Source organism: Miscanthus floridulus, chromosome 17 (genome assembly GCF_019320115.1).
Source record: "Miscanthus floridulus cultivar M001 chromosome 17, ASM1932011v1, whole genome shotgun sequence".
NCBI classification, from domain to species: Eukaryota; Viridiplantae; Streptophyta; class Magnoliopsida; order Poales; family Poaceae; genus Miscanthus; species Miscanthus floridulus.
This window is the reverse complement of record NC_089596.1, coordinates 1084642-1108116: the sequence shown is the minus strand read 5'-3', so window position 1 is coordinate 1108116 and position 23475 is coordinate 1084642. Positions and strand designations below refer to the sequence as shown.

Below are 23475 nucleotides of genomic sequence, written 5' to 3'. Positions count from 1 at the left end.
CACTCCACAACTTCTTAACCCGCCTCCCGGCAGATGCCTGAGTCGTTCGATAAGCTCAGGGGGGCCCGATGGCCTCTCCTTGATGGAGATTCTGTGGGTTTGGCTCGAGGTTATAATCGAACAAGAGAAGGTCAAGACGTCCCGGTTTGCTTCTGAGCAGGGTCGGGCAGGGCCGCTGGGGCTCGTCTCGGTTATCTCTCCCTGGCTCTGTTCGGCGTGAGGCGGCCTCGAGCCCTTCGCGGGCCGACCTTCGAACCTCAACCTGTGGTTGCCTATATCGAATGAGGCGACCGCCGTTTCGTGGTGCGACACGAATCGTTGGGATGCAATTTTTTGCATATGAAATGTTTTGAATGCAAGATTTAATTGAAAATAAAGGCGGGGTCGGTAACGTTACCTTGGTGATATGAGTGGCGGAAAAGCTCCTACCAGATGGGTTCGGGCCCTGACGTTTGTGACGAGGTTGGAATAACCTGCATAAGAATTGCTATTCTTTGTTTTCATGTCTCAGTGACGATCCGAGCTGTTCGATTAACTTGGGAAACCTGACTGCTTCTCCTTTGGGGGAGACTCTGTAGGCGGACCCCTCCGCACCCTTCTTGAGAAGGCAAACATTGAAGTCGGAGATGCGAGAGGCATTTGAGCATGTTTTTACTGGCGAAAAAATACCGTAGCTACCGAGGCGTAGGGTCTGCTAGTTCGTCCAGTTTTTACTCAAAGTTTTATGCCCGTATTTCGCATCCTTAGTTTCAAGCGTACGGAGGGGTCGGGTGAAGAGGATGTCTAGACTGGTAGTCATCCTCGGCAGCCCCCGAGTAATGTTCGCGTCCCCGCTGTTTGACGGGGTCGGAAACTCGCGAACGAATTTTAACGCATAAAGTGAGAAAGCTGAGAGGCTTATCTTTCTTTGGTCGTTCGTTCGTCGTGTCTTCTGGGCCGAACGGCCGGCCCAGGAGATCCGAAAGGTCCTGTCATCGGATCGTCCGTGGTCCTGCATGGGGAGGTGAAGGGCTATCTGCCTATGTGGGCGCCTTAATTGCCACGTCCGGAGTGGGTCAGTAGCGGGCCATACCCAGGCAGTGCTCAGTTTGACCAAAAAGAGATGCCTCGTCGACCGGGGTGTGTCCCGTCGATTCCGGCGCGTCCCCTCAGATATCAATCAGCATTGATTGCGTATTAAAAAGGATGAAAGGGAGAGGGTTTTTCGTCCAACCTTTTGCCTTTCCTTAGTTACAGCGCCTCCTCTTTAAATAGGGCGGGGAGAGGAGTTCTCATCCCACCTCCTCTTCTGCCTCCGAGCCGCTATCTCTCCTTCTTCTTCCTTTCCACCGAACGCGTCCGTGCGTCGTGGCAGTTCCTGAGTGAGGAAGAGTAATGCCAGAGAGAGATAGAGAACTTACAGACTTGCTCGTGAGTCTGGTGCGTGATGTCGAGCCAGAGGTTATCCAACGTAGATGAGATGGTGCGCGCGGCCCTTGCTGAGGAGTCGCTGCTGCTGAAGGAAAAAAGGCGTCGGTGGGCGTCGTACGTCGTTGACTGCGCCGTCGCCCGCTGTGCTCTTCCTTTGGCGGGAGGCGTTTCCTGCCCATACGCCGTTGTCAGGGTTATGGCTGGGGGTGATGGCATAGTCCCCAGATGTCATGGCGGTGGCATCGCTGTCGGGGTTGCGGCTGACGACGATGGCGTAGTCCCCGGACGCTTCGGCGGAGGCGTCGTAGATGGTGGCGCCTTCGAGGATCCAGCGAAGCGGCGGGATATCGGGATGTCGCCGATGGAGAGCGTGGCACGGCGACCGCAGTAGACGAGCTGGCCCGTGTACACACCCCGGACGTCACCGATGGAGAGCGTGGCGCGGCGACCGCAGTCGACGAGCTGGCCCGTGTACACGCCCCGGACGTCACCGATGGAGAGCGTGGCGCGGCAACCAGAGTAGCCCTTGTGGTAGAGCTGAGCCGAGACTGTAATGAAACAACGTTGTGGGGAAGCCCCCGAGTAAACAGTCCTCTGAGTATATTGTTCCTTTTTGTAATATGGCGCTTTGTAAGTGGTGAATTTGTGCAAAAAATGAACAAAATTACATCCTTTGCTAATGGCAAGCCATTTTTTTATCTTTCTCCCTTCTGTAGGAACAACCTTAGCGCTTTCCAACTCTTCTCATGGTCTAAGTCACAGGAAGCTAGGAACGTGGGCGAACTAATTCTGATTGAACTGGTGAGCAAAGAGGTTGCAGCCGCTGGGGTGTGGGTGTCTCGCAGTCCTACCAGTTGTATTCAGAATTGGTTCCCAAGATCTTAGCCCTCGAGACTCGTTTATGAGGTGAATGGAAAACTTAGAGAATGTTTGTAAGTATAACACAGGAATTTTTTGTAAACGTAATACTTGTATTACACATGACATATGTTACGATCACATGCCAGCCCCTGAGTGAGGTCTGACCCCTCGTGATTTGCAGGGGTCGGAAGTCACTAAGGATCGGGGCTCTGTTAAGACAAAAACTGATAAGGAAAAGTGTAAGCTTATTTTAAGGATAGAAACGACGTAGCTGCTCAATGTTCCAGGCGTTGGTGAAGACCTCGCCTTTGATGGTTTTCAACCGGTAGGCGCCTGGGCGAAGTATTTCCGCGACGATGTAGGGCCCTTCCCAGGGCGGGGAGAGCTTGTGGCGACCCTTGTTGCTCTGCACAAGACGGAGGACAAGGTCTCCGACGTTGAAGGCTCGACCCCGCACCCGTCGGCTGTGGTACCGCCGTAACGCTTGCTGGTACTTAGCCGAACGGAGAAGGGCGATGTCGCGGGCCTCATCCAGCTGGTCCATGGCGTCTTGGTGAGATGCCTCGGCTCCCTGTTCGTCATATGCTCTGATTCTGGGTGCTCCATAGTCGAGGTCCGTCGGGAGAACGGCCTCGGAACCGTAGATCATGAAGAAGGGTGTGTAGCCGGTGGCCCAGCTAGGAGTCATCCTTAGGCTCCAGAGCATAGCCGGGAGCTCAGCGAGCCAACGCGCAACGAACTTGTTCAACCGGTTGAAAATTCTGGGTTTGAGGCCTTGAAGAAGCATGCCGTTTGCGCGCTCGACCTGTCCGTTCGTCCAGGGGTGCGCGATGGCTGCCCAATCGATTCGGATGTGTTGTTCATCACAGAAACGAATGAATTTGCTACCGGTGAACTGAGTGCCGTTGTCTGTGATGATGGAGTTCGGTACTCCAAAGCGATGGATGATGTCGAGAAAGAACAGCATAGCTTGCTCGGATTTGATTGTGGATATTGGCCGAGCTTCAATCCATTTTGTGAACTTGTCTATGGTGACAAGCAGGTGGGTAAAGCCCCCAGGCACCTTTTTAAGTGGCCCAACCAGGTCAAGCCCCTAGACCGCGAAGGGCCACATGATGGGGATCATCTGGAGAGCCTGGGTCGGGAGGTGTGTTTGCCGAGCGTAGTATTGGCACCCTTCGCAGGTGCGTACAATTTGCTCGGCATCGGCTATTGCGGTGGGCCAATAGAAACCCTGCCGGAATGCCTTCCCAACCAAGGTTCTTGGTGCGGCATGGTGACCGCATGCTCCACCGTGGATGTCGCTCAGTAGGAGTTTTCCCTGTTCGCCAGGGATACAAAGTTGCAGAATTCCGATGTGACTTCGTTTGTAGAGTTCGCCCTCTACAAGAACGAAGGATTTGGCGCGTCGCGCGAGCCATCGGGCTTCTGTCTTGTCGGTTGGTAGTACGTCGTGGAGGAGATAGTCGAGGTAAAGCGTTCTCCAGTCATTGGGAGGATCAGACTCCATTGATGGGTCTTCTTCAAGCTCCATGACCTCGGGGTCGGGAGGAGCAGTTGGCGGGTCGGCCTTGGGGGTCAGACTTGAAGGGCCATCGTCGGCTTGTTCCGACCCCACATAGCGTACCGAGGGTTTGTGTTGATCACTGGCAAAGACGCCTGTTGGAACTGGCTCTCGGCTGAATGCTGCTTTTGAGAGCGTGTCGGCCGCTTCGTTGAGGCGCCTGGGGATATGATTGAGTTCGAGTCCATCGAATTTGTCCTCCAGACGTCGGACTTCTTGACAGTATGCCTCCATCTTGGTATCGTGGCAGCCTGACTCTTTCATGACTTGGTTGACGACCAGCTGAGAGTTGCCCCTGACGTCGAGGCATCGGATGCCCAGCTCGATGGCGATTCGTAGGCCGTTGATGAGCGCTTCGTATTCTGCAGTATTGTTTGATGAGGGAAAATGAAGCCGAACCATGTACCTCATGTGGACCCCGAGGGGGGATACAAAGACTAGTCCTGCTCTGGTGCCCTTCTTCATCAGCGATCCGTCGAAGTACATTATCCAGTACTCTTGATCGACGGCTGCTGGTGGCATCTGGACCTCGGTCCACTCCGCGATGAAGTCAGCTAGTGCCTGAGATTTGATTGCCGTTCGAGGGACATAAGAAATGCCCTGATCCATCAGCTCGAGTGCCCACTTGGTAGTTCTTCCCGTAGCGTCATGGCTACGAACGACCTCGACGAGGGGGAACGACGTCACTACTGTCATGGGGTGTGACTCAAAGTAGTGGCGTAGCTTCCTTTTGGTGATGAGGACGGTGTAGAGGAGTTTCTGGATCTGGGAGTAGCGGGTTTTGGAGTCGGATAACACCTCGCTGATGAAATATATAGGGCGCTGTACCTTGAAGGCATGCCCCTCTTCCTCTCGCTCTACTATTAAGGCGGAGCTAACCACTTGGGTGGTGGCCGATATATATAGTAGGAGAGTTTCTCCATCGCATGGAGGAACTAGGACCAGCGGCTTAGTTAAAAATCGTTTAACCTTGTCAAGCGCCTCCTGAGCCTCGGCCGTCCACTCGAAGCGGTCAGTTTTCTTCAGGAGTCAATAAAGGGGAAGTCCTCGTTCGCCGAGGCGTGAAATGAATCGGCTGAGGGCGGCAAGGCACCCAGTGATCCGCTGAACCCCCTTTATGTTTTGGATCGGGCCCATCCTCGTGATGGCTGATATCTTCTCTGGGTTGGCTTCGATGCCACGCTCGGAGACGATGAAGCCAAGCAGCATGCCCCTCGGGACCCCAAAAACACATTTTTCGGGGTTGAGCTTGATGCCGTTCGCCCGGAGTTTCGCAAAGGTGCGTTCAAGGTCGGCGACAAGGTGGTCAGCCCGCTCGGATTTGACTATGATGTCATCGACATAGGCCTCAACGGTTCGCCCGATGAGGTCTCCGAAGCAACTAAGCATACAGCGCTGGTACGTTGCTCCAGCGTTCTTCAGACCAAACGGCATTGAAACGTAGCAAAACGATCCGAAGGGCGTGATAAAAGATGTCGCGAGCTGGTCAGACTCTTTCATCGCGATTTGATGGTAGCCTGAGTATGCGTCAAGGAAGCAGAGGGTTTCACACCCTGAGGTGGAATCGACTATTTGGTCTATTCGTGGCAAAGGAAACGGATCCTTTGGACATGCTTTGTTGAGGCTAGTATAATCAACACACATTCTCCATTTCCTGCTCTTTTTTTGGACAAGAATAGGATTCGCTAACCACTCTGGGTGGTATACTTCCTTAATGAATCCTGTGGCCAGTAGTTTGGCTATCTCCTCGCCGATGGCCCTGCGTTTCTCCTCGTCGAAGCGGCGCAGGCGTTGTTTCACCGGCTTGGAGCCCGGGAGGATCTGGAGGGTATGCTCGGCGACTTCCCTCGGGATGCCCGGCATATCCGAGGGTTTCCATGCAAAGATGTCCTTGTTGGCGCGGAGGAAGTCGACGAGCGTGCTTTCCTATGTTGAGGAGAGCGCGGTCCCGATTCGGACTTTTTTGCCCTCGGAGCTACTGGGATCCAAGAGGACGTCCCGGGAGCCTTCTACCGATTCGAACGATCCGGACGACTTCTTTGCATTGGATGTCCCTTCAATGACCTCTTCCCTGAGGGTGGCGAGCTCTTCGGATGCGATGACTGCGGATGCGTGTCCACAGCATTCGACCTCGCACTCGTAAGCGCGCTGGAAGGAAGTGCCGATGGTGATGACCCCACGGGGACCCGGCATCTTCAGCTTCAGGTACGTGTAATTGGGTACGGCCATGAACTTCGCGTAACATGGTTGCCCTAGGATGGCGTGAAAAGTCCTCGGGAACCCCACCACATCGAATGTGAGAGTCTCAGTCCGGTAATTGGACCGATCCCCAAAAGTGACGGGCAGGTCGATCTGCCCTAGTGGCACGGCTTGCCTTCCTGGCACGACGCCATGAAAGGGTGCTCGGACAGGACGGAGGTGCGTTCGGTCGACGCCCATCTCGTCGAGCGTCTTGGCGTACATGATGTTGAGGCCGCTGCCCCCATCCATCAGCTCCTTGGTGAGCCGCTTTGGACCGACGATCGGGTCGACGACAAGTGGATACCTTCCCAGGTGTGGGATGGCATCCGGATGGTCAGTCCGGTCGAAAGTTATGGCGGACTCCGACCACCGGAGAAAGGCTGGCGTGGCCGGTCCAGCGGTATAGACCTCACGACATGCGACCTTCTGGCGGTGCCTGGAGTCATAGGTTGTTGATCCTCTGAAGATCATGAGGGCACCGGTCGGCGTTGGGAAGGCGTCGTCCTTCTCCTTCATGTCGTCAGTAGTGGGAACCGGCTCCTTCCCCGGCTCCCGCCTATTAAGGCCCCCGGCCAAGTATTTGCGCATAAGGCCGCATTCCTTGTACAGATGCTTGGCTGGGAAGGCGTGGTTTGGGCATGGCCCCTCGAGCATCTTTTCGAAGTGGTTCGGAGTGCCTTCCGCAGGCTTCCAGCCACCTTTGCGGTCGGCGGCGGACACGAGCGGGCTATCGCGCCGCTGCTTTTTATTTTTCCCTTTGGCGGGACAGTTGGAGGCGCCTTCGCCAGCGTCCTCGTCCCGCCTTGTCTTTCCGTTGGAGCGATCAAAGATGGCTCCGACCGCCTCCTCTCCAGAGGCGTGACTGGTGGCGATGTCCAGGAGTTCCTTGGTAGTACGCGGGCCCCGACGTCCTAGCTTGTGGACCAGGGATTCGCGGGTCGTCCCGGACAGAAAGGCTCCTATCACGTCGGCGTCGGCGACGTTCGGGAGCTCGTTGCACTATCGAGAGAAGCGCCGGATATACCCGCGGAGGGTTTCATCGGCCTTCTAACGGCAGTTCTTGAGGTCCCATGGGTTTCCAGGGCGTTTGTACGTGCCCTGGAAGTTACCCACGAAGATCTCAGTTAGATCCGCCCAACTCTGAATAGCATTGGGCGGTAGGTGCTCCAGCCATGCTCGCGCCGAGTCGGCCAAGAACAGCGGGAGATTGCGAATAATGAAGTTGTCATCACTCGCACCACCGGCCTGACATGCAAGCCGATAGTCTTCGAGCTAAAGCCCGGGATTTGTTTCGCCAGAATATTTAGGAATGTTGGTAGGTGGTCGATACCTTAGGGGGAACGCAGCATTGAGGATGTGCCGGCCAAAGGCCTGAGGGCCTGGCAGGACGGGGCTCGGGCTTCGGTCCTCGTTGCTGTCGTAGCGCCCGCCACGTCGGGGATGATAGCCGCGGCGCGCTGCTTCTCCATCGTCGCCGTGGGCACGTCTCCAAGCGTCGATGATGCTGCGTACGTCGCGGCCATGGCCGAGGCGTTGATGTACTGGGACGACGGAGGGCTGTCCGCCGGCTGGCGGTGTTTGGTGTACGGATGCGTCCTTGGTGGGACGCACTGAGGGCGCGCGCTGGCTGGTGTCGGGTTCGCGTCGTCGAGACAACGAACTTTCCGCCTGCTGCGCTGCTGCACGCTCGAGCAACGTGCGAATCTCCCGGTAGGCGCATCGATCCTCGGACGTCGTGGCCTCCGGAAGGCCATGCAGCAAGGCAGTTGCTGCGGCGATGTTCTGGCTGGCTCGGGCAAAGTGAGGAAGGGCCCCATCGTCGGTGAGGATCCTTTGATGTACGGTGCGGGCTGTGGCGCGCGCGCGCCCCCCATCTTTGCGGCGTTCAATCTCGCGATTGATGTCCGCGTATTCCCGGACGAGCCCTTGCCCGGCCTCATCGATCTCTTGCTGCCGGGCCCTTAGCTGCTCTATCCTTAGGCGGGATGGGGCTGTCATCTCTTCCCCGGATCCACTGTCAGGGTTGTTTGTAGGGGTGACCTCTTCCCTGGAGGCGCTTTCGACGTGACCTTCGGGGGTCTGCGTCATGTAGCATTCCCGGGAAGGGTGGTGGCTCCCCCTACTGGAATCTGAGCTGGAGAGCGATACAGGTTCCTCGTCGAGGAGCTCGTAGAGGGTCTCCGTATCCCGCTCAATCGCCCCCACGAACTCGATGTCCGTGGGTGGTTGAACCACACGTAGCGCCAGAAGACGGCCAGCGGTCGCCGCAACGTTGCGGAGACCGAATGGAAACGCTGTCGGGGCGCTCCATACGGACCCTTCCGAACACATGGTGGCGTTGTGAGAGGCCTCCTTGGGTGACGAGACTCCCCGGGAGTTGCCCGGTGGGCCCTCAAGCCTGAGACGGCTGAGGTTGATCGAAGGGGGAGATGGGGCGGCTGAGTGAGTCAGCGCCAGCTCTCCTCCTAGTGTGATGATGAAATCCAGGTCGCCGAAACGCACGTGTGCGCCCGAGGCCCAGGTGATTGTGTGGGTGGCCATCCGAGACCTGATTTGGAACGCGCAAAGCCCCTACCTGGCGCGCCAACTGTCGGTGTTTCGTACAAGCACCGGCAAGTAAATTTATAGTAATGCGCGTTAGGCTCGGATGGTGCGCTAAAGGACACAAGATTTATACTGGTTCGGGCGGAACGTCCCTACGTCCAGTTTGCTGCTGCTTGTGTTATTAGCACCGTGAACGGTCTGTAGTAAGAGGTACAAACTGTCGAGAGAGGGACTGGTCCCAAGTCTCTGATGGAAGGATTGAAAAGTGGTCAAGAGCTTCGTAGCTGTGTGTATGAGTGCGTTATATTGTTCGGTCCTATTTTTTCCGTCTCCCTTGATGGAGGAAGCGCATCCCCTTTTATAGATGAAGGGGTCGGCTTTACAAGGGTAAGGGCTCCAGGACGCGTACTCTACTTAGTCTTGTGGCTCACGTCTACCTGGTCAGGTCCTCCATTTTGATGAGTGCGAAGATAAGTGTTTACAATGTTGTCGATGTCTCTGTAGGATGTCAGGTTAGTCACAGAATGCTGCCCTGCACAGGGTATGGGCTGTAGTACAGTGGTTTTGACTTATGAGCCTCCCCCAGCCTTGCTCCGCGCGCCTTCTGGTTCTCATGAGTCCTCGTTGGGAGAATGCGGGGTCGGGGTCCGGTGTAACGCCGTGGCCAAGGCCTTCTGACTGGGAGGACCTGAGGGGTCGGGAAGCGGGTGCTGCTCCCTCGGGTCCACTGCGTGGTGACAGAATACCCGTCGTTCGTGGGGATAGCAAATCCTTTCCTGGAGCGTAGCGGTTGTCGTATATCTTCGTCGGGTTCCGTGTCCCAGAGCTGAAGGCGGCGCCTACAACTCTACAGGGTGAGGTGCACGCACCTGTAATACCTTTTGGGCTCTGTGGCGCCCGGAAGGGTCTAAAGCATCAGTCCTGTCGTTCCCTGGCAGTCCTTTTCCTGCCAGGGCACAGGGTATGGTCGTTGGAGCCATGGTTGACCCAAACGTCTTGTCTCGTCCTATACCCATCATTATGAGGGATAGATATCGATCAGGACGAGGCTCGTTCTGGGCCGTCGGGTGAGACGGAGACCAATCCCTATCTCTTGGGTGAGACTAACCCCATTCCTCCGGGATCGGGCGAGGCGGAATCCATCCCTTAGCCTTCGGGCGAGACCGAGCCCTCCCTATAAGCGTCGGGCGAGACGGAGATTAGCCTTGAGCCTTTGGGCGGGGCAGGGTTATCTCACCGAGGCGTCGGGTGAGGCTGACCCCGCCCCTTCGGGGTCGGGCGAGACGGAATCCATCTAGCCCTCGGGTGAGACCGAGCCCGCCCTAAAGGCGTCGGGCGAGACGGAGTTTATCCCTCGGCCCTCGGGCGAGACCGAGCCCGTCCCAAAGGTGTCGGGCGAGGCGGAACCGAACTCCTGTCACTCGAACAAGGGATGACATGGCGCCCTTATGCGTCCAGAAGTTTTTCACGTTCGGTGGTTATCCGTTCGCTTGGATGAATTTTGGAGAAATTTGAAGGAATCTGGATGAATCTGAAGAAATTTATGAAAGAAAAATAATGTTCTGAATGAAAAAAGAAGTGGATAAGCCGCGTTTAAAGGCACGCGAACGGGGCCATAGTAGTCCTTGCTCTCACCATGCAATGCAATGCAAGCTATAACAACAGTTTCAGTTGTGGAGCAGCTCTTTATGGCTCCGGTTTGTCTGGGTGGAAAAATGTTTGGTACAACAGCTTCGTCCGTCTTGTCAAAAGAGTGAAATGTCTATATCGCCCTCTATTTTTCCTTTTATTTTTTCTTCCTTATTATCCAAACGACCGCACGCCTTTCCTTTTCCTTTTATTTTTTCTCCCGTATTATTTCCACCTCGTACGTCCTCATCCGCATCGCTCGTACGTCCAGGCGTTTCTTCTCCCTCCGGTTCTTCCTCAACGCGCCTCGACGCCGGCTCCAGCTCCACGGCCCTTCTCCTCCCCGAATCAGCGATGCCGGGGCAAAGCGGACGAAGGCCACGCGCTGGGCCCATGGGAACGATTAATATTCCTGCGACAGCACGGCCGGCGTCGATCGACCAACACGCAACAGAGAGAGAGCTGTGGCACACATTAAATACTAGTATACGTACTATGTGTTTGATTTAATTTAAGCTTGACCCATTTTTAATTAAATCTCATAAGGCTCATATTTAATACTAGCTAGGCACAATAAAGTGTTAGTCTAGTACGAGATTTTGACTAAATTTAAATAGAATAACGTAGGTGTACACCTCTCGTGAACTTGACACGCCACGACTAAGGATGAAAACGGAACGGAAATATCCCGAACCAAACTGTATCGTTTTCTACATTTGACCCGAGCGAATTTGTATTTTCGGACAAAATATGGAATACTAAATTCGAATTCGGAATACTAAATTCGAAATCGGATCGAATTCGGTTTAGGCTTTGTTCGACCGATTTCTACTTTTCTACATTTTATTCGAAGTCGTCCGTATTCGAAATTCGGTTCGAACCGAATTTGGTCCGGCACGCACAGTCCCTGGCCACAGCTGCATAGCGCCATCGGCCCGGCCCAAAAGGACAACCCTAAATCCCTAATCCCATTCCCTCCCCGTCTCCTCCCCTCCCGTCCGGCCCTGGCGCTGGCGAGTGGCGGCGCCCCGACTCGCGACGCACTCACGCACACGCAAGCACGGCGCGACACCTCGCCTCGCCTCCGTCCGACCTGCCAGCGCCACCGCCCCTCATCTGCACTTGCCATCGCCGCCGGACACCTGCCAGCGCCGCCACTCGGCCCATCGATGGCGCCCACTGGAGGAGGTGTTTCTGCTCCTGGAACGAAGAGCAAGGGCAAGAATAAGACCAAGAGCGTGCGCCACCTTCTTGCGCCGCCGGCAGCAACGGCAGCAACGACTTCTCCCTCTCCAGCGCCACGTACTGATTCATCTCCTTCTGTACTAAAGAGTAAGGATAGATCCACTAGCTCGTCTCCCCCCGGTTCAAGCCTGCACCTTTGTCGAAGCACAACAAATCCTGGGCGGATTGCTTGTGCTGCTCTTTGATTTTTCTTGATTCTTTTGAGAGGATGTGGCGGTGCAATTTGGGAGAGCTGCAGGCAAAGGTTCAATTTTTCGCAGGCTTAAGACCCTTAGGACCCCGACCTTTGATTTTAGCTTTGTTTCTTCGAATGCGGTGCTTGCTGCGCGGGGTTTGTAGTTAGCTTGATACATGGCGAACGTAAGCTGTGTCGCATGCTATGAGGTGGGCTGTGAATGTTTTGCAGCTGATGTGTGCTTGCTGATAAGATTTAACGTATTTCAAGGCTGGACCAGTTCATTTTGAGAATGTATCGTACTCAGTTTTAGGTTTCAGGAATCAGGATTGTGTGAACGAAATTGAGATGGGTATATTCTTCTATGCAGAAATGAAAGCAATTCCAGTCCAGTCCTGTCCTGTCCTGTGGGTTAACTTGAAAATGGTATTTTGGAAACTACAGATCCACAGCTCCCCAATCACAAGTTCAGTTGGATATACCACATTTTAAATTCATCATTGCACAATTAGCCACCTAAGTTTCTGAGTTTGTGTGGTGTTCAAGCATAAGATCCCATGTATACTTCGGTCAGCAGCAATGCTATGTTCATGTGCCCCCTTGTGACATAGTATTAGATTGCTGATACTTTTCTGATGTAAAGGTGCTTGCTGATACTTTTCTAATGTAAAATGACACAGTATTATATTAAAATATTTTCTGGACATTTTGCTTGATTATTTGGGATCGGCATGCACTGATTTAGCAATGTTTCAATTGGCTCTTGACAGGATCAAGGGGCAAAAGGTCTGCATCTCAGAGTATTAGTCCTAGTGGAACTTGTGAAAGTCCAACTACAGAAGCATCAGTAGCAGCATCGGTGTCAGTGATGGGTTCTTGTGCTCCAAATGTTGACACCAGTTGCACAGGCAGTGGCGCTAGACCCGCTTGTGCACCAGCAACAACCACAACTCCAAATGTCGACAATGATGACCCAGAGGATGGCGATGATGAAGAAGAGGCTCACCTTTCTGGAAAGAGGTACAAGAAATGCATATCATGGGTCTGGAATTATTTCACCAAGAAAAAGGAGTATGTAGAGGTGGAAGGAAAGCAGATTGAGGAGATTTGGGGATACTGCAATTTCGCTAGGTGTGATCAGAGGTACAGAGCTGAGGGCGTCTGTGGGACGACTGCATTCAAGAACCAGTTGAAGTCAAAACACAGTACTGTGAAGGGACAACAACAGCTTAAAGTTAGTAAGAACCCTAGTTCTGTAGCAGCTCATGTTCAGCCTTTCAAATATGACCAAGAAGCTAGCTTGAAGAAATTGAATTTGGCAATAACCATGCATGAATATCCTTTCAATATAGTTGAGCATAAGTATCTTGTTGATTTCATAAAATCTCTCCGTCCTAGCTTTCCGATAAAATCTCGTGTCACTGTTAGGAAAGAAATAATGGACAATTATTTCCAAGAAAAGGAAACTCTGTATGCACACTTGAAAACTATGAATTGCCGCTTTAGTGCAACAATGGATATGTGGACCTCATGCCAAAACAAAGGATACATGTGTGTTACAATTCATTGGATAGATGATAGTTGGCGTATGCAAAAGAGAATTATTGGTTTCTTCAATGTAAAAGGTAGGCATACTGGTGCAAAGTTGTCTGAGACATTCACTGAAGTTATGGTTAAATGGTACATTGAAAATAGACTGTTTGCTTTGACTTTGGATAATGCTAGTTCAAATGAAGTGGCTGTCAATGATATAATTTCAGATCTGAAAGAGAATGCTAATGGTTCCCTAGTGTGTGATGGGATGTTTTTTCATGTTAGATGTGCCTGCCATATTCTCAATTTGGTTGCTAGAGATGGGTTGAAAGTCATTTCAGGAACACTCAGCAAGGTCAAATCACTTGTACTAGCTGTGAAAGGGTCTCTATTGCAGTGGGAAGAGCTTATGAAGCGTGCCACCGAAGCTGGGTTGGATACAAAGAGGGGTATTCAAATAGATGTTTCAACAAGGTGGAACTCTACCTATCTAATGTTGAGAGATGCCTTGTACTATAAGGATGCATTTATTAGGCTCAAGTCTTCAAATCGACGTAGGTATGCCAAGATTTCTCCATCTTTTGGTGAATGGAACAATGCATTGACAATTTATGGTTGCTTGAAAAAAATTTATGATCTCACTGAAATTCTCTCTGGCACTTCATATCCTACTGCAAACTTATTCTATAGAGGTTTCTGTGATATAAAAATCTTGCTTGATGATTGGTGCTTTAGTGAAGATGCTACAATTAGAGAAATGGCAGTTGCTATGAGTGCAAAATTTGAGAAATATTGGGAGCAGTCCAACATTGCTCTAGTTGTAGCCTGTTTTCTTGATCCTAGGTATAAGAAAAGGCTCATAGAGTACTACATGAAGAAGTTCCATGGGGTTCATTATCAAGCTGAACTTGATGAGTTTGTTAGTGTGGTAAAGAAACTGTACAACTTTTATAGTATTAGTTCTGCTCATGCATCATCAAAGACAACTAGTGAAGTGGCTGCACCTGCACCTAGTAACACATCTGATGTATTAATGGGAAATACAGACCATGACCTAGAAGAATTCTTATATGATGCAAGTGAACCTGCTGTGGTTGAGTCAAATGATTTGGAGAGGTATATGTTGGAACCACTACTGAAAATTGTTGGTGAGTTTGACATCTTAGCGTGGTGGAAAAACAAGAGAGAAGAGTATCCTATCCTTTCACAAATTGTTAGGGATGTAATGGCTGTACAAGTATCAACAGTAGCATCCGAGTCTGCTTTTAGTGCTGCTGGTCGTGTTGTTGATCCCTATCGTAGTCGTCTTGATCCCGAGATGGTACAGGCATTAATTTGCACAAAGGATTGGGTTGCTGCAGCAAATAAAGGTGCTCGTTCTTATCTGTTTTTTCAGTTACACACTTGTAATTGAAGGAAAATAATGCTTTGATTTTTTTCCTTTCTAATTTTTTGTTCAGATTCTAAAATGGTTGGATCAATTATGAGTGATCTTGAGGTTGATACTTTGACTAATGTTGTGGCTAAGCTGAAAATTGAGGTACGTTTACTTAATGCTTGCTATGAAATATGCTAGTTGCTGCTGCTCCTGCTGCTGAATTGCTACTCCTGCTGCTGAAGCCCCCTTGTGGTGCTTAGGTGAATTTTAGTTCTACATTTTAAGCTCTAGATTTTATGCCACAGTCCTCAAATGCAATGAAAGCAATTGCATGGCCTGACAGATATGAAAATGAAGATTATAACTCAATAACAGAGAATAGGTAGCCAACCATTTAAAATACTGGGCCATATGGAGAATTTAACTCAATTTCAACTTTGAGAGATGCATTTATTTCAACCTTTGTGGATACCACTGACATACTTCTTACAGACTTGAATCACATGTCTGAAGATGAAATCTTAAGTGTATTAAAAAAACATTAAAAAAAGACTAATCAATGAGGACCACGTATTTTGCTTTCAGAGAAAGTAGTATGAGCATCTTAGTGACAGCAAGCGATAAATGATAAGTAACCCACTTAAAGATATTCCATGTTGATAGCAAGAAAAAGTGAAAAACATAAGACATGCTTACCCTCAAATTGCCTGATTGATACTAGTTTCCCATGGTCAAGAAGTAGCTGCTGTAATGTCTTCGAGTGGCAGTTCTCAATGCATCTTATCCAAACCTGGGCAAGGCTATCTGAGATTCCATTTACTAGGGCCCTTTGCTGGGAACAGTTGTCATTCAGTTGATTAGAATTGAGTGGAACTCTATCAACAGACCTACACTCTCCATAAACCAAGTTGTCATTCAGTCTCAACCGAGATGAATGTTTGGGAGCGACACAGAACACAGATGGAGACCAAAGTGATTAGTGCCATGCTAGTTGCTAGTTGCTACATCTAATTTTAATTCACTTTGCAAACTTGTAGGACAATAACAAGGAGGGGGAAGAGGACGCTGAGGAGGACAATGAGGAAGAAAAAGACATGGAAAGTGATCCTGACATCATGGATGATGCTGATGAACTGTAGATGTTCATGTTCTGTTAATTGCTTGTTCTAGACTTGTTATGTATTTGGTCGTGCACTTGTTTAATGCTATGCACTTGAACTAGATCATGCACTTGTTAGTTGTGAACTTGTTATGTATTTGGTCGTGCACTTGTTTAATGCTATGCACTGTGGGTCGGTATTTCGTATTGAATTTTCGTATACCGACCGTGTTCGATATAATTCCGCTCGAATTGGTTCGTTTTCGAAATTCTAGATATTCCGTAAGTTCGTGTTTGTTTTCGTGTCCGGCTTGTCCGCTTTCGCTTTCGCTTTCGTATTTCAAATGTAAAAGTAGAAAACGGTTGAGAAGTTTTTCGACCAAGATCGACCGTTTTCATCCTTAGCCACGACATGACGTGGTGTCGGGTGGGCTTAATTTTACCACTTGGGCCTGCCTGTTCAGCACGCACAAAAGGTTAGAAAGAGCAGGCCTACGGAGTCGAACCAACGCCTTGGAATTGGAAAAGCAAGCCTCCATAATCGAACATGCTCCGATCTCTCTCTGAAGCCGAACTAACGACCGTTTTCGTGTGCATGCTAATCAGGTTTTTGAGGAGCAACTGATGGCCTTCTGCGACACCTCCTCAGGTGTGTGCGGACAAATCAGTTTTTTTTTTTTTTTTTGGGGGGAGCACAAGGATCTTGTGCGACTGCTGAGGGATTGCACAATGTATATCTTTCTGCATCGACTGTGGTCTATATATGACTTCAAGCAACTCAGTACGGGTGAGAATGTCGGGCTCCAGTGCCTCCGACACTTGTCCCGTCCCAGGTATATTTCTGATTTTACTATATGTGATTTAGTGTTTTAGCAGCTCACTTGATGACTACACAATGTGTTTTAGCTAGTGTTGACCAGGGTCCACCAAATGGTGGTTGGACGTACCGGCACTGACTGTACCTAATGCTTGATCAGCTAATAATGGTCTGGGCCTCTAACGATGACCTGGATATGGAAGGATACGTGTCACAACATCATTGCGACGACATAGCTAGCCGTAATCTTCTTTTAGTTTGTTCGTTTAGCTAAAAATGACTCAAAAGCCAATATGTGATTCTCTGTGGTCTCAGAGACGAAATATGAGACTAGAGGACGTGCTTGCGAGCGCGGTCAAAAAGGAAACGATGGAGAGAATAACTTACATGAGTGCATGCATGTACACAGTACGTAGCCCACACGTGTAAAAGAGAATTTTTAGCTAGTTGTGGTCCCGGCCGCATTAGCTCGCACATTTACATACAGGGAAAATCATGGAAAAGGAAGCGTCCTCGGTGAAATGCTTCATGCATGACGAAATTCCCAGCTTTGGGTCAGAGAGAGAGGGTGGGGGGATTCCTGTCGCCAATTTTGTCGTACCTCGGGAAAAAGGCAGCAGGAGGATGGAAAATTATATATAGAAGTATTTTTCTGTAGCTGATCATAGAATAATTTGTTCTATAGCTACTTTGAGTTATGATAACTACTATACTAATTTACGAGATTACTGTAACTCCCTCCTAGATGAAGCCTTGTTTTTTTTCCTTCAGCTCTGTCGGTGGAGCTAGAACCATGCATTTTGGTAAACTATTTGTCAAAAGAACTACACATGTAGAGCTCTTAAAACATTCTTTCACAAAACCTTGTACAAGATCCACCGGGACAAGGTGAAGCCAATATTTTCAACTCCACCCACCATATATCCTTTGTAAGAGCACGATTTAAAAGGGGCGATTCGGGTTAATCCGTTTGACACAAAATATTCCAAAGGGCTTCGTTTGGTTTTACCCTCTTTAGCATATAAGATGTGTGTGTATATATATCTCATATATAACGAAAGCATGCTTTGAATGCATGGGAAATAAATAAATTAGGTAGCTATGTTGGCCTGACTGAGAGTCACGACGCGCGCGACGCATTGGCCCCGTTCGCTTCGCTGAAAAAACAAGCCGAAACACTGTTCCGGCTGATTTGTTGTGAGAGAAAAATACTGTTCCAACTGAAAAATAAGCTAAAAAGTACAGATTATAAGAGAAACGAACAGGACCACGGCAGGCAGGTTGGCAGCAGAAGCAGACACGCATAGCAGAGACAACGGCAGGCAGGCATCTGGACTCTCACGCATGTCATCATGGAACTCGCAAGTGGAATTTGGCGTCTGCGATGCTTGCTGCCTCCGCCACCTTTGCTTGGCATTTCTTTCCATCGCTTCCGATCCCTGCTGCTCCGATCCATATATCCATCCATCGTTTGTGCCATCTCTCTCCGGCCATGATCGTCAGGATAAAATTTCGGATATATAGACGACGAAAACGATGGCCAAATGTTAGCTGCTGCTTCGATCAATTCCTTTGGTTTCGTCGCTTCCCAACAGCGCCCATCCCCCTGTCCCTTTCTTTCTTTCCCTTGGCCATTTTATTCTACCGCTAGCTACTATACTGGTGGCTGCATGCATGTGTGTGCATGCTTAGTTGCTTACCCACCGGTTGTCGTCATCGTCGTCGTCGTCGTGTATAGGGTTGCACAGACTTGTATTTGTGCAACGTACCTTACGTACTTTCATCCACGCCACCTCGAAATCCTTATTCCTCCTTGTAGTGCCTGCCGTCTGCTGTTGCTCCCTCTAGCTAGTGGCGTCTGGGTCTCTCCCTTTGTTCCCTTAGGGTTTGTTCGGTTGTCGACAAAATCGTCGTTTCCTGGAAAGAATCCATCTGGATTGGTTATGTAATTTATATAAGCTTCAGCAAACCTGAATGATTCCGGGGCTCAAACCAGGCCTACCGAACGAGCCCTTAGCGTACCATCAATCGACGTCGAGGCGATGGATTGTCTTGGACCCTCTTTGAAGTTTGAACCCATGAATTTTATCATAGAAATCAGTTCATTTTGATAGGACAAATAAAACGCTGGAAAGATATGGAAAACTACAATTCCGCATTCCGAAGTGGGGCTTAAGATCGGTTGTCGTCCTCACCTTTCAAAGATGCTCTCGATCTCTCTCTAGATGGTGGTACGATGAGTGTGGTTAAATAGAAATTGCTAAAGCGAGATTTAGAAAGTGCAGGACCACTCAATTAGTAATCTTCATTTTGGTAACTAGTGGTATATATATAGTATATCCCAGTGGCAGTAATAAGCATATGTAATTAAGGTTATCTACTCGTTGGACGAGTAGATAGATACATGAGTAATATATACTACCTGCATGATGATAGTAGCAGTACGATACGATGTGCATGCAACAAACGGCCATATATGTCATGGTGTTGTGGTGGCCTACCTACTCCGTCCGCTCCCTCTCCCTCTCCCTCTCGCTCTCGCTACCAGGGAGAATCGAATCAGCTGCCGGTATGGCATGGCATGGCATGCAGTGGCAGCAGCCCCAGCGAGCGAGCTGATCTGAGCTGAGGCTGAGGTCCCCCAAATCCAAAGGAAAAGTCAAAAAAAAAACACAGAGCAAACGCCAAAATAGAAATACGGGCTACCTGTCTGCTGGACTACAAATGGTATCAATAGTTGCCAACCCCAAACCGAATGATACAATAATACAAACTCCCTTATTCTATCCACACATTTCTAATAAAACTTAATCTCTTTTCCTCCTAGCGAAGGTGCTCGTCAGCGGCCTGTCGTTTGTATTAAACTCTCCCACTTTAATTAAAAGGGTTAAGTCCAATTTACACCCTCCAACTTGCAGCAAAGTTCGGATTTCAACCTCGAACTTCAAAACCGGACAACTTTGGCCCTCCAACTCTCGAAAAAGTTCAACTTGCAATCTTGTGGGCGGTTTCGCGGATAAACAGTAACTTTTGATATTTTCGGGAGCGCTAAAATTTTATATTATTTTTTCGAGCATCTTAACGTCCTCCAATGAAAAAACTCAAAACTACAAAGTTGTAGATCTCATCGAGGTCTACAATTTACACATAAAATTATCTTCATCCGACATCGTATTGAAGGGTTTTCTATTTTTTGAAATTTGAGTCTTATCACGCGATAAAATATGGTGCTGAAATTTTATATTATTTTTTCGAGCATCTTACTGTCCTCAAATGAAAAAACTCAAAACTACAAAGTTGTAGATCTCATCGAGGTCTACAATTTACATATAAAAATTATCTTCATCCGACATCGTATTGAAGGGTTTTCTATTTTTTGAAATTTGAGTCTCATCACGCGACAAAATTGTTTCACGCGTGATGAGACTCAAATTTCAAAAAATAGAAAACCCTTCAATACGATATCGGATAAAGATAATTTGTATATGTAAATTGTAGATCTCGATGAGATCTACAACTTTGTAGTTTTGAGTTTTTTCATTTGAGGACAGTAAGATGCTCGAAAAAATAATATAAAATTTCAGCACCATATTTTATCGCGTGATGAGACTCAAATTTCAAAAAATAGAAAACCCTTCAATACGATGTCGGATGAAGATAATTTTTATATATAAATTGTAGACCTCGATGAGATCTACAACTTTGTAGTTTTGAGTTTTTTCATTCGAGGAAGTTAAGATGCTCAAAAAAATAATATAAAATTTCGGCGCACTCAAAAATATCAAAAGTTACTGTTTATCAGCAAAACCGCCCACAAGGCTGGAAGTTGAACTTTTTCGAGAGTTGGGGGGGCCAAAGTTGTCCGGTTTTGAAGTTCGAGGTTGAAATCCGAATTTTGCTGCAAGTTGGAGGATGTAAATTGGACTTAACCCTAATTAAAATGATACGTAAATCTTTTGCGTATCCGAGGAAAATAAAACTTATTCTGTTTTCGAACAAGCTATTAGCTTATCTTAAACGTCATGTATTTAAAAGCAGATCGGAGGAATGAATCTAATTAATGGAGTATAAACAGAGAACTCGCATAAGACATGACACGACAAAATTGAAGCACATCCATCCATCCATCAATCAGCAACAAGAGGAAGGAAAGGCAAAGAGCTTTTTATTAGGTTCTAGTTCTTGCTTTTGTTTGTTGATTAACAATAATATAATAACTCTACTAGCTAGCACTGTACTTGGATGAAAATTAAATAGCTGTTCGCTCGATCGTTTCTGTGGCTTATAAGCCGGCTGATGCTGTTCTGTTGTGAGAGAAAAACACTATATCATGGCTGATAAGCATGGTTGATACGATCGAACAGGAAATCGATCAAGAGGAGCGAGGAAAATAGATGGATGGAGCTTAATTAATCACAATATTCCAGTTCCAATGGCGTTGTGCCTGCCGCTGCCGTAGCGTGTGGAGGACGGATGAGATGATCCCAACAAGATGCGATGCATCCGTCCTCCTCCAATAATCCTCATCATCTTCATTACATTAACTAACTTATGTTCATTCCATGGATGGATCATCCTTCATTCTTAACTTTACCTACTGCATACGCGTACTCCCAATACAAACTTTTATATATATAATAATAATATGTAATTCCTTCCTACACGTACGTACGGTGACGCCGCAGACGTCGATCGATCATGGAGGTGATGAGGCCTGGAGGTGTCCGCCATGGGTGGTGAGCCAGCTGGAGAATGCCTCGAGCGTCCTCATGTCGGACCTGTAGTGCCTCATGGTGAAGTCCAGCAGCGTCCGCCACGTGAAGTCAGGGTACGCCCTCGGGTTGGCGTCATCCACCAGCTCCGCGGGCGGGCGCACCACCTTGTCCATCTCCGGGCACAGGAAGAAGGCGAGCGACCGGCGGGGCACCCGGCTGTTGACGACGGCGCGGTGGAGGCAGCTCCTGTAGCGGCCGTTGGAGAGCGCCATGAAGGTGTCGCCGATGTTGACGACGAAGGCGCCCGGGTGGGGCCGGATGGAGCGCCAGCGGCCGGTGCCGCTGGCGTCGAACACCTGGAGCCCCCCCACGTCGTCCTGGTGGAGGATGGTGAGCGACGTGGGGTCGCAATGCGGTCCGGTGCCCAGCGTGTCGTAGGGCCGCTGGCACGGCGGGTAGTAGTTGAGGCGCATGATGGAGTCGTTCCCCTGGAAGAAGCGGCGGAAGTGGCGGCGGCCCACGCCCAGGCTCTCCCCGAGCACCTCCATCAGCTCCAGCGACAGCCGGCTCATCTCGGAGCAGTAGCGCCCGTACACCTCCCCGTGGTGGCGGTACTCCTCGCCGAGCTTGTCGACGAAGTAGTCCACGACGACGTCGTCCTCCTCGTCCGAGTAGCGGAACGACAGCGTCTCCTTCCATGGCAGCTTGGAGGCGAAGCGGCCCGTGAAGCTGCTGGCGTAGCCGCGGCTGTCCCCCTGGCGCCGCTGCGCGCGCTGCTTGTCGGACAGCGGGAGCGTGAAGAAGGCGTCCATGCAGCGGTGCGCCTCCTGCAGGAGCGCGTCGTCGATGCCGTGGTTGACGACCTGGAAGAAGCCGTGCAGATCGCAGGCGCGGCGCACCTGGCGGACCACCTCGGCGGCGTCCCCGGTGAGGTCGATGAGCGGCACGGGCAGCTCCTGGGCGGCGTCCGGGGTGGGGCTCTCGTCCGCGGGCCACAGGAACTGCTGTGGGATGTCGGACAACCCGCTCAGACGGGCCGCGTCGAACACCAGAGACGGCGGCGGCGGCGGCTGGAGATGGAGCAGCAGCGGCTCACCAAGCGCAGCCTGCTGCACCATCCTAGAAGAGCTAGAAGCAGCCAGGTACTCTGTCTCTGCTAAGCAGGGCAGGGGTAGCAAGCAGAGGAAGAAATGCTACTGAAACGCCGGCGTGGGAGTGAGTTCGAGGATTCCGAGGCTGGAGCGAGAGCTGTGAGCTCTGATCGTCTCGTCTCGTCTCCTCTCCTCTCGTGTGCTGCTGCCTGCTGCCTGCTGCCTGCCTGCCTTTTTATACGGGGAGGGAGGCCAGGACGACAGGGGAGCGAGCCAGCCCAGCCAGAGGAGCGGCCGAGCGAGCTGCCCGTGCCCACACCACAGGCCACAGGACGATCCAGACAGAGACCGCCACTCTTTCGGCAGTGCCCATAGCAGCCAGCCCACAGGAGAAAGTGAAAGGGTAAGGTGCCATGCCATGCTTGTCTGCTGCTTCGCCATCACCACTCTTGTTGTACGCCGCCCGCAAACAACAAACAAACCCCAGCCCATGTGACGAATAAACTTTATATGAAAACTACCGTCTCAAGCTCAGACACAATATCTATCTACAGGTTTCGAGCTCGTTTCCCTTTCGTGTTCAAATGGCTCACCAGAGTACGTACGTGAGATGGTAAACAATCTCCAGTTCCCCACTGATTAGATTAGTGTCTGTCTGCAATTCTGGAGGGAGCTTGCATGGTCACCGAATTAGTGCTGCTCTAGGCTTACCAAACTACTAAAACTGGTGGGCTTGCAGCTGTACCCCACAATCAAGATCCAGGTTACCAACAGTGATGAGATGAAGAGTTTGGATGGTGCATGCAACTAATCTAATTGGGGCCTACCCGCCTCCGCATGATAGCAGACCAGTCATCTTCGGTCACCTAAGGCAGCAACATGCATTATCCAACTCTAACTTTTCTCACCTGTTGCAAATACCCTGAGAGTTTCTCTCCTATATTATTGCAAATATATACTCCTTTCGTCCGTCCTGAAATATAAAGAATCCATGGTTTAAAATTTATATCAAAAATATATTTTAGGTTCTCAGTTCCCCCCCCCCCCCCCCCCCCCAACCCCAACCCCCTCTCCCCTGTTCTTTTAGAAATACTGAGCCAAACTTGGCGTCATCTGAAGAGGCATCTATCTCATTTTTCAGATTTTGTAAATAGGGACAAAAAAGAAGAAAAA

At 50.0% G+C, this 23475-nt stretch overlaps 1 protein-coding gene across 1 annotated transcript; it reads right to left on the bottom strand.

Annotated features, from left to right (window-relative positions):
• Nucleotides 1-20850: 20850 nt before the first annotated feature.
• On the bottom strand, nt 20851-22494 carry LOC136517417 (gibberellin 20 oxidase 1-D-like). Its single transcript, XM_066510973.1, has one exon. The coding sequence runs from the start codon at nt 22327-22329 to the stop codon at nt 21193-21195; it is 1137 nt and encodes a 378-aa protein (XP_066367070.1). The 5' UTR covers nt 22330-22494; the 3' UTR covers nt 20851-21192.
• Nucleotides 22495-23475: the final 981 nt, after the last annotated feature.

Coding starts and splice junctions, on each gene's coding strand:
- LOC136517417 (XM_066510973.1), bottom strand. CDS start 22,329: ATGGTGCAGCAGGCTGCGCTTGGTGAGCCGCTGCTGCTCCATCTCCAG.